Source organism: Hypomesus nipponensis, chromosome 11, assembly GCF_054491055.1.
Source record: "Hypomesus nipponensis isolate SF chromosome 11, ASM5449105v1, whole genome shotgun sequence".
Lineage (NCBI taxonomy): Eukaryota > Metazoa > Chordata > Actinopteri > Osmeriformes > Osmeridae > Hypomesus > Hypomesus nipponensis.
Window position 1 is genome coordinate 6,186,097 of NC_140371.1, and position 15,831 is coordinate 6,201,927.

The following is a 15,831-nucleotide window of genomic DNA, read 5'->3' on the forward strand; positions in this document are numbered from 1 at the left end:
CTTGGCCACCTCATTGCTGCTTGCTGCCATATTTAGATATGTTATTTGGTATCCCAATGGTAGGTCTGCAGCATGGATTTTTCTGACAATTTCTGACAATTTGTGAAAAATATACATTTTTCAATGGTTTGCAATGTTAGGAGGAATCCGCCATTGCTGCTAGCAGCTATATTGTTAGTTTTATTATTATTCTAGTACCATGGGAGTCAATGGCAGCCCCTAGAACAGTATGGTAAAAAGTTGTGAAATTTGGCACACTCATTAAGGACAGACCCCTCTTTATTTACACCAAGTTTCATGTCTCCCATTGGACCACTCTACGTCTCAAGACGAGTTCAACACACCCTATGGCGTCAATTTCCGGTTTTATAGATTTTCCACAATTTTTTATTTTAAGAAAACACATTTTGTTGCTACTCCTCCTTCAATTTTTGTCCAATCTTCCCCATAATTGGCACACATCATCGTCAGAGCAGCAAAGCAACCAAACAGGAAGTTGGGTCAAATCTCAGCAAATCTTTGAGAAATTAACACCAAACTTGGTATGACACGTGGAAGACACTACAACATGTTCCCATGTGCAAAGGCAGCTTAATATCTCAAAAAATGATTGAGATAAAGGAAATATAATTTATCGCCAACGCTAAAATAATGCTTTACACATCCACCGGTCAAAAACGTATTCTTTCATTCATTCAATCACAAGTTCATATAAAGACTCTTGAGAATGTTTAGTACACAAATCTGAGAAAATTGACTGTAAGATGAAAAGTAGATTGTTTGTGAATATTTGAAATATGCATGCTTGGTTAATTGCTAGGGATATTTCCAATGAAATGTCTCCCCTTGCTCCTGAGCACACGCACTTCACATTCTCACACTCAGCCTTTCCCTTGACACACGCAAGCTTGTAGAGACGCACACAAGACATTTCAGGACATTGAGCCTCATTCACCAATATCTTCCCAAGTTATTTCTTACATTTGTTCTTAAGAAAGTTCCTAAGAAAAATCTACGTGTGATTCATGAAGCGTTCTTAAACGGCAGAATTGTTCGCAGGTGTGTTCTTAGAATGATGAATCCCAATATTTTGTAAGTTGAAAGCTCGTGCCCCGTTGCTCCGATTTAGCATAGGTAAACAGACCGTTAATTCCCATAAAAGGGCATGATATGGCAGGGCCGTGTGCACACTCAGAGAAATGTCAAAACGACGTGGTGAAGACGGTGGAGGCCTCGACAAAAGACAGAAAAACTTAATAATAATTCTGAATTGGAGGTACAGCTGCAAGAAGTTAGCGACAAACGACACATCATATTTACGTAATAGCGTCGGCTGTGGATACAAATCAGTAAATTAAACCGATGCATGGTATGCAATTACTCATGCAGTGAATGCTGTATCTGGAGAAGTGCGCAGAACTGACGAAGTAAAAAAATAAATGGTTTAACTTAAATCTGAATTCTTAAGCAAAAAAAATGACTTTTTGACTGTTACAAATATCCATGAGGACTGCTCTTGGTAGCCTGAAGCGTTCCAACAGGTAGCCTACTTGTCGCTCTCTGCAAATACATCAGTATGGTCAAGGAAGATGCGATCCCTCCTCAGGGAACGATCTGCAACATTTTGCAGCAGCAATAAATACGCCATTGTGTGGTGTAGTCCTAGTGTACGGAATACGCCTACTTTGGGTCTATAAATATAGTGATACGTCACTTATTATTTGATGGCAAAGTCCCCTGTCAACATAATTGATTTGAATTGAAGGCAAAGCAAGGCAAGTTTACAGTTTTTTGAATGTCCCATCTCAGAGTAGCTTTATAGAATGTATTGAAGAAAAAAAAGACGTAACATATTTGCTGCAGTAAAGGCTTCATTTGCAACAGGACAAGAAATATGGAATATAGCTTCCATTTACAGTATTACCCAAGCTCTGGCCCTTCTCCGAGAGCCACCACACATTCTAACTCCTCTCCCCCTCCCTTGTCCCTCTCCCTTGGCCTGGTACTTGTCTTCCTCTCCCTTGTCCTTGTCTTCCTCTCCCTTGTCCTGGTACTTGTCTTCCTCTCCCTTGTCCTGGTACTTGTCTTCCTCTCCCTTGTCCTGGTACTTGTCTTCCTCTCCCTTGTCCTGGTATTTGTCTCCCTCTCCCTTGTCCTACTCCTCTCCCTTGTCCTGGTACTTATCTTCCTCTCCCTTGTGCAGGCATTACTGTATTCTTACTTTCTTTTGTTGCTCTATATTGTTCTTTTCCCACACCAGATCAGCCCAAAGAGGTTCTCTTTACTGTCTATAACATATGGTCATGCAATTGAAAGAACCTCAACAATTCACAATATAAACAGCTGTTCACTTTGACTTTAGCCAATAATTTAGGTTTTGAACATGATGTTATCCGTTTTGCTGACAGTGTGAAAACATTGGTAAATTGGGCAGTAAAAATTGATTGTTTTGGTCTTGGTTAAGCTTGTGTGTAAAAGAAGTTCAAGCATTTAAAATTTGTGTTTACTCTATGCATTTTGTGTCAAAGCAACAAGAAATGTGTTAATTGTACAGCCTACACAGACGGATGTTGTGCTCACTGTGTTTAAGAGTTTAGGAAACTTGTTAAAGGTATTGAAAAAACTTTCATAGCGATTGTAAAATACTGTATTTATATAGGCCTAGCACAATTCATACACAATGGAAATTCCAAGTGCATTACAAATGAGCAGAAGTGTAAGTGGAGTGTGAAGTTATTAAAACAAACAAACAAAAAAAGTGTACAATTATGAAAATTATTAGTTGGAAAATTATAAAGGAGAGAAATATTCAATTTTAAATTAGAACGGACCAAAAAGGTAAAACTATTTATTTTGCGCAAACATGTCAGCTCTCAATTCTGCGTAAGAGTGCTCTTGGGTGTGCGTAAATTCTGTTCTTACCTAAGAACAAATCCCAAATAAGAAAACATTGGTGAATGCCAGAATCTGTGAAAACTGCGTAAGTGGGGTTTGAGAACAAATTTGTTTGTAAGAACATTTGGTGAATGAGGCCCATTGTGGGCTGACCAAGCCCCCACTCGCTCACCGTAGAGGACCTTGATGTCATGGCATTTCCGATTTTGTATGCAATGGTAAAAAGTTCTTCAAATCCTGAAACATTGATAGTATAGGCCAAGAGCAACCACCAAACCACAAATGGGCCACCTTTTCCCATAGGTGGCACTACAGGCCACACCCTGACGCACAAAGATACAAGGCTTTCTGGAATGGGTGGGCTGACCAAACCCCCACCATTCACTCCTTGGCTTGAAGCAAAAGCCCTTGTGGATCTTGATGGTATTGCATTTCAGATTTGGTATGCCTTTGGTAAGTCTGCTGCATGGATTTTTCTATGCAGTGACAATTTGTGAAGAATATACATTTTTCAATGGTTCGTAATGTTTTGGAGGAATCCGCCATTGCTGCTTGCAGCTATATTAAGGGTTCCTCCGGTGGGAGAACCCTATTATTATTATTGTTAGTATTATGGTTGTTCCATAGGAGTCAATGGCAGCTCTTAGACCAGAACGGTAAAAAGTTGTGAAATTTGGTATGTTGAAACTGCAGCGCCATTACTGAACTACAACCCAAACTAGCGCACAACCTCAAGTCATTGTTCTCAGCCTCTCCCTCTGTTTCTTTGATTGGACTGGTAAAAATGTGTTTGGAGAAAACCGACAAATATACCACAGACCCAGACTGAATACTGAAGGAAAATGAAAATTGAGTGAAAGTACGTAGGAGGGCAGAGCCAGGCTACTAAAGTGGTTCCATAAAGGCCAATTTCAGCTCATGCAATCCTACTAATTCAAGTCAGATTTAATTAGTCAAGCTAATTGAGTGCGCACCCTATTCTTAAAGTTCCCTAGAGGTAGAACATGGATTATACCAATCCACCACTGCAAAAAGCAATGCAGACAGCCACGTGACTTCTTACAGAAAGAACGTTCCCTTTAAGTAGCTCTCTCATCCACCACTTCATCAAAATAAAATGACACGCCATGATTGACGTGAACAATAGGCTACGTAGCTCGAGGTCCTTTTTTATAGACCTTTACTTCATTGATTACAAAAATAGACACCTTCTAAACCCATTAAATTAAATTGACTTTTTTGACATTGTTTTATAAAAAGCCTACTCTTAATCAATACATTATCCAGTAGCCTAACTTTTTAACATGGTTTTTGTGTCGGGAAAATGATGGATTTAGGTTTGTTTTGCAATTGTAGGCTCTAGATAAATCGGCGTTCGACTAATGTTCCCTTTTGTGCTCATACACCGTTCATACCCGCCAGCACAGTTCCAGGCAACTTTTCTTGACGTAAGCAAATAAATGGGGTGCTTGTGCCATTTAGGATTGGTTTCAAATTGCGCAAAATCTGTTCTTCTAGTGAAAAAGTGAAAAGTTCTTCTATTAAAAAGTTAATGTTAAGGTGAGATAGTTGTGGATATGTTGACTTGTGTTAATAGAATAAAATTGACCGGACGAGCCATGTGCCTAATTGGAATGCAATATCACCAACATCCACCGCGGCCTTTGCCTCAAGCTGAGGAGCGAGGAGTTGGGGCATTTAAAGTGGAAACATTCCGGCACAAGAGGACACGTAACTAGCCAGAATAGCCATTGATCGTGATACCAGTTGATTAAAATTGGTCTTGTTGTATGTGTCTTATTTCACACATAGGCCTACTAACAATGTAGCAACATGTCTAAAGACAGCGGTTAGACAGTACTATTTATACGACCATTTTAACAACCCTCTGAAATTCTGAGTACAACTGGAATGCACGTAATGTTAATTTTTTTTTATTTATTAGTGAATTAATTTTATTTAAAAAATGTAAACATTAATGCATTAAATTGATAGTTTGGTTTGCAGAGATGAAAGCAATCTAGCATAAGAGTTGAGACTTTTGATTATCTTAACACGTGTCATATAAGGTATGAGAGGACATTTTGTGAATACTTTTTTACATAGTTTATCCAAAAATAAAACGTCTTGTTGTCACTAACCTTAATTTTGTTCCATATTCATATAACATACAAAATGAGATATTGGGAAGAATGCTGCATCAGTCTGTCAATTACTTGATACATGACAAGATAAAGTTAATTAAATGGTGAATGACAATGTCTCGACGTTTAATCATTCTAATAATTGTTAGATTAGCCGACTATCAAATTAATTGTTTTTTTGCAGCCCTACTGTGTACCATTGATGTACTTCCATTGTGCTGTGCTTTATGCATTTTAACTGTAACTAATATAGTTCTGCTAAGAATGTTGTGCTTTGGCTATAACCCCACAAATATTAATTCCTTGTTGAATATCAGAAACAAAAGTTCAGTTTGTATTGTCTTTCAAACCAATATGCTTTTTGTCTTTACTTAACCCTGTTCCATACATGGTGAACGATCAAGAGTTTTACCAATTGGTTTTCTGTCCTCTGAGCTAGAAGGCCCATAAATCCTGTCAGGCCCTTGGTTAACATAGTCCTGACCATCTGTCCCCAGGCCGTTTTAGTCCTATGAATAGATTCAAAGTGAGACTGGTTACGGGGTTAAATGTGAAACCATATCAACCCATTACTAACGTCAGACCATCCAGAGTTAGACACTTGACTGATTTTGACTGCCAAACTCTGGCCTGAGGCACTGTTAAAAATCGACCACCTCGGTAAAATTACACTGGATTCCAAGTGTTAGGCCGAATCCCAACACTACCCCTTACCCCTAGCCCTTAGTTTACCCATAGGCTTCAAATCAGCTGACGTCGCTAAGCAACGGAGTACGCTGGGGTTGAAAAGTTACCGGACTACTTGCGGATTGCTACGAAAGACGTGAATCAGAAGCAAAAAGGCCACTTTCCTTGACAGCGGTCTGTTATTCATTGCAACGGTCTTATCAGACAATAACAGACTGCAGAACGTTGGGAAGCCCCATACAAGTGAATGGAGCTTTCTACAGCGTTAAGAACAGCCGTGTAATAATTTGTTAAAAGACACTGTGTTAAGTCATTTTGTTGGCAAGTAGCCGTGTAATAAGCGGGATAATGTATAGAACGCCGGTCATTATATAATGACCGGCGTTCTATACATTATCCCTTACATATCAAACGAAATTCACTGCTAATAGAGTTTACTTAAAACTGTAGACATGCTAGTCAGAGAAATGCGGGACTGTTGTGCAAGTCAGCACTGTAACATTAGCGTAGCAAATTTAGCGTAGCGATTTTTAGAAACGTTTCAATTAGGAAAATGGTTGCAAATATATGTACAGGACTGTTTATAGTACAAAACAAGACTGTCATAATTTTTTTATCAATTAATTAAGGCGAAAATATTACATTTATCGGACTCTCTGGATGATCTGGCTGCCATTGTTGTCTTTTGCACAGTATTCACATACCCCTAGGGTTTCAAGTAAGCTCCCGATCTTACTTCGTCTTAGCCCAACCCTTAGCTCAAAAAGAGTATTGGGACACCACTAGCTCTCACGTGAATGCGCAAAAGTAAGGGGTAAGGGTAAGGGGGAGTATTGGGATTCAGCCTAACATGGTGTTGATCTGCCAACCACTTTGCTGACACAGATATTCTCAGTTAAGATCCTACTTAGTTTGAAACACACTAGTGAAAACACTGAACGTATTCAGGAAAAATGTGAGTTTGCTGTTTGGTTTTATTTTCCTTCAGGACGTCAGGTGAAGCTGGCATTCATCAACTCTATTGCCAAGCCACCCAGAAATGTCCGTATTCAGCAGGAGATTTATGGAACCGCTCATCCCTTGCAGCAGCCTCATCCTCTGGACAGACCCAGGTTGGTTCTGACAACAGATATATTTATTTAAGGGTATTCATTTGGCTATATTGTTTGACAGAACATGTACTCCTGCAGGTTGTATAACATAGTGGGGCATTTTCATAACATTCCCTCATGAGATGAACCTTCAAAATATTATAGTAAAAAATTGTGAGAAGTTTGTACATTTGCATTACAAACACTTGTACCATGGGTAGAAATAAATGAAAGTAGATCATATAAAACGGTGAACATACAAACACTAAATCGGAAACTTGTAAGACACTACTGCAAAAACTTACATTCAACATTTACTCAAAAAATGTGTCCTGAGCCATTTTGAAATGATCTGCTGATTTCCAGAACCGGGAAAATAAGTCAAGATGGCTCAGGAATGCTGAAGTGCAATAGACAATCTATCAACACATCAACACACTAATTATCTTTAATTGGTTACTATAGTTTGTTGCTAGATCTGTTTATGTGATATCGGTGGTGTGAATGTTCGGATCTCTCTTCCAAACAAACAAAAAGTTATATGGCTGTAACTAGGAAGTGCCATAACCCGTCACTGACGGATGGGGTAATGTTGGGTAAAATGCCTTTTGCATGAGGTTAGGTTAGAGCAGGGATCAGGGCAAAGTGCAGGGTAAACTGGCTTAATTCTGGTTGGAGATGGAGCGCGTGTCCCAGAGTTCATGTTGTTAATAGTGTACACAAGCCTTCCCAGGCCTTATGTCCTTTCAGCCAAGTGGAACAAATTAATGTTACAACATAGTGATTTGGTTATTAACAGGATTGATCCCTTATTAGAAAGACAAGTGTTCAACATCAAAGCTTGTGTACTTAACTTGTGTACAATGTTTTTGTACTGGAACTTATTAATATATTAAGGTGTGAAACTAATAGAATCATGTACTGTGTGTGCGTGAGTGTATGTATGTTTGGTTCTGTTTATATCATAGACTGTATAAAGATGCACGATGCGGTGCTTCCTCTCACTGTACAAAAATGAGAGGTTGGACCATCAGACGGTTTTCAGAAGAAGACCGTAGGTGGCAGGTGGGGGTGTAAGGCTGTAGGAGAGACTGGATGTAGGCAGGGGCAGTCCCGTTCACCGCTCGGAAGGTCAGTACCAGGGTCTTGAATCGGATACAGGCTGTGATGGGTAGCCAGTGAAGGGAGATGAGGAGCGGGGTAACATTGGAGCGTCTGGGTAGGTTGAAGACCAAGCGGGATGCTGCATTTTGAATCCCCTGGAGAAGGCAGGTTGAGCATGCTGGGGGCGAGAAGCGAGTTGCAGTAGTCCAACTTGGAGAGGACAAGTGCTTGGACTAGCCTAACCTATACTGCACCCAGCCACCAGGGGGAGATCGAGAAATTTTGTCTTCACTTTTGGGGAGCTGTCATGCCGTCCATTCTTTATTCAGTCTATGGTTTATATACACTGTACGGCTTACTGTCTTTCTCTCACAGTCCCAAAGCTCAAGACAACAGACCCAGACCCAGCTATGCAGAACCAGCCAAACCTTCGACCACAGCTTCTGGGCCTAGTCAAGCACCAGACGCAAAAAGAGGAAGTAAGAAGAACCATTAAAAACAATAACCTTTGTTGCACAAAATAAAATAGTTAGTTAGGGATAGATTTATCCCTTGCTAGAAAATAGTTAGGGATACATTTCTCAAATACATATTTGTTAATGTACTGTACTTTCTATCAGCAAGGCTCATAAACACAATACACACTGCTGGCTGTTAGATTTTTTTAGTCGCTTTTCTGATCTAAAAAGCTTTTGAAAATGTCATTGACGTCATACACATCGTACGACCAGAGCTACTGCTTTACGGCAATCTCTGGTCACTTACTTTTTTCTCTCAGGTCATCGACAACACAGCGGCTCTCCCTGTCAATACACATGCTCGGAAGAGTTTTGGCTTGCTAATGTTGTTGCTAATGTTGCTAATGCTCTGACATTCTGATTCCGCTTCGGATGCATTAATCGGGAGCTCTGGTCGTATCAGTCCTTCACTAACCAATCAGCATTCATTAGCAGAATGCTAGTGTGTTATGGGCAACAACGACTCACCCTGTAAGAAATCAAAAGGACATAAGTACTTTCGACCTATAATCCATGTTGAACATGCAAAAACTACAATCAAATCGGAGATTTCTCAACGACAATCAGGTGAAAGAGACAAATTTATCTGTTTAGGTCCATAGACTCCCATTCAACATGCACTCGCTCGCGATCACCCCCAGTGGAACTCTGGTGGAACTGCAGCCAAATTCGGTACAATGGGGTTTGTTAGGGAGTGGCAAGGCTCTCCTTAAAAAGGCTAGCCTGGCTCTGCCCTCCTATGTACTTCCGCTCAATTTGGATTTTACTTCTGTACTAGGTCTGGGAGTTTGACTTTGAAGTCGGTTTTCAGAAACTCATTTTTTGTAGGTCCAATCAGTGAACAGAGGGAGTGGCTGAGAACGGTGACGTTAATGTCGTGCACTAGTTTGAGTAGGTCAGTAATGGCGGCGGAGAAAGATGCGAGCGAAGCTATTCTGCGGTTGTGGCAACTCTGCCGAATATCCATAAGTTAAAGCCGGAGCAAGAACATTCCTTGCTGAATTTTGATGGTGGCCATGATGTTGTGGCCCTGCTCCCCACGAGGTTCGGGAAAAGTTAGATTTTCCAGCTACGGCTGCTAGCTCCGTTACAGTAGTGGTGAAGGAGTTGGCTAAGGCGAACACTTGTGATTGGTTATGGGAGATAAGAGTGGCTCTGGGCAGATCCAGTAGTTTTAAACTTCAACAGAGGACCTGCCTTCAAGGAAGTTAACGCTTGTCAATGGAGCGATCTCAGACCCTCTGTACAAATGAAATGTTTTACCCACCGAACTGTCGTTATTCAACTATGACAAGGTAAAATCGGTTTTGAAATCAGTCGCCCCTTTAAAAAAAATCATTTGCACTAAGACTAAGCAATCCGATCCACTTTTCCATGTTTCATGTGAATGATTTGAACAGTGACGGATTTAGTGATTTGGGGGCCCCAGGCGAAGTCCGGCATGGGGCCCCCTTAACTCCTATTCGCACTCCTTTCAATGTATATGTAACCGGTGTGAATCGGTGAAACTCACTCCTCAGGTATGTAAAGGGCTACCCGCATCAATGAATAGCTAGCTTTTCTTTGGTGTAGTTGGTAGTGGTTGCGCTTTGAAGTCGAGAGGTGGCAGGTTCGACCACCCGATGGAAAAGCATAGCCTACATTTGTTGCTGCTCATTGACAATTAAAATTAATTCAGAATACAAAAGGTGAAGTGTAGAATGAAACAGTTGTCTTTTCATTTCCCCTGCAAGAGGGAATATTGATAAACTATAGCAGCCTCAGTTGAAAAATTTGATAAAACGAATTTATTGGGCAATCCGGTGTAAAACGGTCCTAACCTCTTTGACTCTGTCACCTTACGTTTTTCCCTTCTAGTGATATTTTCAAGCATTAAGAACCCCCTTTGAAACCGGCAGTATTTCAGATGGAATTGCAATTCAAACAGTACCATCTGTTAACTGAAAATATGCCCCCCAAAACGTAAATAATCTTGACATTTATTTAGGGGGAAATTGCTAATTTAAAAAAAGTTTGCTGGAAGTGATCATTGTCAGTCATGCCAAATTTGGTCTCAGTCTAAAGCCCCTGGGGTCTCATTTATAAAGTTTGCGTACGCACAAAACAGGGCTGAAAATGTGCGTGCGCCACTTTCCTTTCAAAGGTAGTGATTTATAAAAACAGTTGGAATTGGCGACGCAGACCGTACTGTAGTCAGACTGCAGAAATTGAATGTGGGAAGAACATTACTCGTAATATTTATATATTTTGTTTTCCTCATACACATTTTTTTCATTTAATTTCATGATTATCATGAAGATTACATCCAGCTGTGTTATTTGCGCTTGTACTGAGGGATAATTGTTCCATAAAAACCTTGTACAATCCAACTCAAATTGTAAATCAAAATTCAGCGCTTCCTCACCATCAGATTGTCCACCACTAGAGTGCAGGAGGGGTAGATTCCCCAACTGCATGGAATACAGGATTACATCACATATCCTACCTTTAGATAACCAAACACAGTGTATAACTAAATATATTTCTTTAATACTGTGCAAATATCCTCATATGTCAAAAACTGGAAATACATTCGTTAAGCTCCCGTGCAATCGCTACACTCTACGTCCTCGTTATCAGTCCAGACTTTAATAGACTACTGTTCATAATAAAAAGCTTTTGTTTTCAAATTGTATCTCGACTCCGGGTATTGCCTGGCACAGTTGACGCCACTCGCACAGTTTTTTTGGGCGGCCACCAAATAATGTGGTTTTTGGGCCTCCACCAATAGGCTAACAGTGTCTGAGAACTTTAGTTTTTTTTGGTCGCCATGATTCACCGTGAAGAACAATTGCATGCCAGGGTCATGAGTTACTAGATTAGCATTCATGAGGTGCTTTGCATTGACCATTTATGGTTAAAAATGATCACAAAGTAGGCATGTCCATGATAATGATGTTTGTTGTTATAATCCGTAACTTAAATATCCTGTAAAGTGGAATTGAAAATAAGTTTTAAGTGAATCACACAACAGAAGAAGTGTTGTTAACTACCCATCCAAATTCGAATGAAAAAAAAAACACAGACAAGTTTGTTAAATTAGGCTTTGAAATTGTGAGAAAATCAGAAGTCTTCTCTGCTTGAGAATGGGAGGGCGTGTCGCCTGAAGGAGCTGAATCTCCGCCGCCTGAAATGTATTGAATTTAGCAACAACAGCAACACTAATTAAATCAATTGCAGATATCAGAACTACGGTGGCCCGGAAGTTGCCCAGAACGGCAAATAGGAAAACAACGGCAAATAGAAAAACACAATGGCAAATAGGAAAACACAACGGCAAATAGGAAAACACAACGGCAAATAGGAAAACACAACGGCAAATAGGAAAACACAACGACATTAACTTCTGACGGAAAAGGTAGGGCCTCTAGCAGAAGACGGACCCTCCTGATTGGACAAACGAACTGTCTGTCTTTTAAGAAGAAGGAGCGGTGAAAAACACGAACAGCACCTGTTTAAATGTTTTTTGACGGGACAGACAGCAGCACCATCTCGATTTACTGACATTTTGGTATACTAACACATAATATCAATTGGTTACTGTCATGTATATGTCTCATACTTTATTATCATTCATGTATTACATGATTAACCTATAACAATAGGCAGCCATATTGTGAAGCCGAGCTAGAAATGGCTATGCTAGCTGCGTATTGTAGCCTAATGATTGAGGAATATTGTTCTACTGAACATTTAACTTTCGACTGTTGAAGTAAATGGGACTTGTTAAACACGTTTTTTTTATTCATCAGCCCACTTACAATTTACCATGTTAACAACATGTGTAATGTTCTGTGTACTTATATGTTATGCCAGGTTGCTTTGCTTCTTGTCCTAAGAATTTCCATGCCCAGTCAGACTCTCTGTTGTTCTGTGCACCTGACAATAAAAGGCTTGAACTTGAACATTGATAATTGTAGTAGCCTACTTGATGCAAGTTGAATCTAATCTAGATAGCAACACACCAGCAACTGCTCAATTTAAGACAAGAAAGGAGTTTGGTAAATAGAACAGAATATACAAGGCAACCAATTGCATTCATGAAAACATTTTATAATACAATATGTCTGGTGAGAGGGTCATTGTTTTTAGTGAGTGGACCTGAAATTTATGCAGAGCGTTGAGAGCTAGCTGGACGAAAGGAACCCTTAATCTGCAATTCATTGTTGCTAGCTCTAATCACTAACTACGCTAATAAGAGAAGACTAACTTTGTATGACAACGAACACCAATAACTAGAACTAATTTGACAAACGTGACTACAAGTGCTTATACTCATCCTGATGTTGTAATTGGTTGATTGGTTGAACATATCAACTATCACGTCGTATGTAGCCTACGCCTTGCATCAAAATCATTCTTAAAAATAGCGAAAGTATCTTCAAGGGATTCATGTTTTCAAAATAGGCTTCTCCTTCCCGTTAAAAGACAGACAGTTTGTTTGTCCAATCAGGAGGGTCCGTCTTCTGCTAGAAGCCTTACCTTTTCCGTCAGAAGTTTGTCGTTTTTGCTATTTGCAGTTGTGTTATCCTATTTGCCGTTGTGTTTTCCTATTTGCCGATGTGTTTTGCACTTCAGGGCCACCGTACTGAACAGACCTACCTGCAGTCTCTGAGTGTTTTTTGTATTAATTACTTAGTCTTTGCATTGTACCAGTTGTGTAACGTATAAAATGTACTGAGAAGTGAATCATGGAATTTACTTTCCACAATCTTTAAACTTATCATGTCATCCTAGACTGCTTTATCTAAAATGCGCACGCAATGTCTAGAATTGTCTTTGTCTCCAAGACTACAGCGAGATGAGTCTCGGAATGGGTGGTATTTCCCAGCAAACAGTTTCCTGCGATATCAACACCCAGTATTTTTAACACCCAGTATTTACCCGGCCTTACCTTTTAAACAATAATCCACAAACATATGTTGTAGTACTTTTTAATCTATGCAATCTTAATAATTAATATAGAAGTAGCAATTGTACTTTCTAGTTGATAATGCAACACACCGGCTGATTGATTGATTCTAGAACACTGATATTTGATGCTAGGCTAGATTACCCAAAGAGCTCTCCTCTTTACTTCTCTGCCATGTTGTGAATGCAGCTGTCATAACCTAGAATCTGTCAGTACAGTATTTTGTATGCGTCCTTAATATACTACAGATTTACCCATCAACTGTTCAAGGTTTCCAATCGTTCAAATTATCAGTGCTTGACCAAGTGAGTGTTGGGCTATTGTGGATATTCAGTTTACCATAGAGTATGTGGGATTCTCTTTTGTTGAAAGGATATAAAATCCATTTGACTATCTATGCTGATTGAGTGGGGTGGAGTGACATTTTAAACTGCATGATACTGGGTGTTCAACACAGGAATATTAGTCTTTAGTAGGTATTTTAGGAAATGGATATGAAGGAGTAGCAGTAGTAGAACACTCATCTTTTCTGAGAGGCGATAACAATATAATCTATAACATACATCATAGATATCAATAATACAAATTTGAGGTTGTATGATGTGGATATCAAGGAAAGATGGGGAGGCAAACTTTTAAAATCAGCCCTCCTAAATCCGTCTTGTATCTCAATCATGAACAGTGAAGTTACTAACATTGTTTTATTCTTTCCATTTTGAGGAGTTGCTCCTATGATGGCAAAATCCTTGAAAGCCTTTAAGAAGCTGGGACGAAGATGATTGCACTGAGGCAGGAAGGACCAGGAAATGGTTATGTCAAAGGGTACTTTCTTGATAGATTTCTTGTTATTTCTTGTGAAACAAACTCTTTAAGTACTAATGCTGATGTGTGTGCTTAAACGGGTGTGCTTATCAAACACCCAGTGAACTAAACTATTAAACATGATAAAATGATCAATTTTGGTCTTTACTTTTATTTAGGTGACACATAAGACTCATAATTTTGGCTACCGTTGTCTAGGTTTAAGCTCCTCCTGGTGGTCATGAAAACAATTGTGCCTTCAGCCACCCAGGCCCAAAGGTGTCAAAAATGTCTTAAGCATGTTTAATTGGGTGTGCTTTGCCTCCGGCAAGGGCACAACCATTGTTATCTCACATATATATTATTGTTTTCCTGTTTCTCTTTCTTTTCAACTTCTCAGTTCTTCCACCGTTTTTTGGCCTTTAACTAGTCCTGCATACTTTCACCGATTCCTACAATTTTTGTATAAAAACGTTCAGCTCCTTCAGGAGATGATGGCTATGACTTCTGGTATTTCTCACTTTTATACTTTTTAAAGAATTAAGGTTTCCATTACAATTCCATGCAAAGGTCATCCTTACCATTGAAAAAGAAAGTTGTGCCCACACAAATATAACTGTTGTTAAAATGTTCACTTAGGTCTATATTTTGTAACCACTCTGATCTAAATGTATAGACAATTGCACTCTTTTACACAATATACAAGTTGTGCACTCATGCAAAAACATTTTTTTTCAAATGGCCTTTTTGTACGGTTTCAAGAATGAGTTAAATGGACTATTTTCCTGACTGACAAGGGAATGATATAGCATCGTGTATGCTCAGCTTGGGTTAAAAGCACAACACCTTAAATGCATAAGCTTTTTGTTTATGAGTCAGTAAGTTCCATGGCCAAGTCACGTCCGTAACGTTTTGTAGAATAAGTTTATGCCATTCAAACAGTGCCGATGCTACAACATCCAAAGTTTCTGTGCAAAGCTTATTTATACTAGCCTGACGATGTCATACTCATAATTCTAGTCAGAATATGAGTCTGAAAACTCTCCGTTGGGCTGTGACTATGGGGCGTGTTTCAACTGAACTCGTAAAACAAATGCCTCTTCGCTCAATTGGATAGACCTACAACCAATCAGAGCAACGTAATATGTTGTTTGTTGAAAACAAATTCAACCCAAGGGCTCTTTCGTGACGTTGTTGATTACGTTACTGTTGATCATCTGTCCATCATCGTATAAAGCCCGCACTGGCAATTTAATTGGTCCGCCCAGATCCTGGTTTTATGTAGTTGTTCCCAATACAGACCCTCCAGACCCAACTTCCTGACCAAATTTTTTTGTGGGCGGGAAGAAGTTGGGCTGGCAGCCAGGCTATATTTATACCAATGGTTAGTTTAATTAACAAATCTTGCCCCTTTGTTACTTTAAAAAACTTTAATGATGTGTTATGGACGTGACGTTACGGACGCTACACAATGTTAACTTCACAATACACTGTTCACAACACAATGTAAATGTAAATCTCAAATGGAACGGTAAAGCTGACAATCGTGTTTTTCGGCATAATGGCTGTTATAACCCCTTTCACCGACGCGTTTCAGTGAAACGGACATTCCAGTGATGATTATAGTCGAAATTGTGGGT

The 15,831-nt window shown here is 39.5% G+C and overlaps 1 protein-coding gene across 1 annotated transcript in view; it reads left to right on the top strand.

Annotated features, from left to right (window-relative positions):
• Positions 1-14,343, top strand: part of eloal (elongin A, like) — a 39,749-nt gene extending 25,406 nt beyond the window's left edge. The window contains exons 9-11 of the mRNA XM_084709780.1: positions 6,715-6,838; positions 8,297-8,400; positions 14,111-14,343. Coding sequence (XP_084565906.1) covers positions 6,715-6,838; positions 8,297-8,400; positions 14,111-14,169 — 287 coding nt within the window. The 3' untranslated portion in view covers positions 14,170-14,343. The remainder of the gene's footprint in view (positions 1-6,714; positions 6,839-8,296; positions 8,401-14,110) is intronic.
• Positions 14,344-15,831: the final 1,488 nt, after the last annotated feature.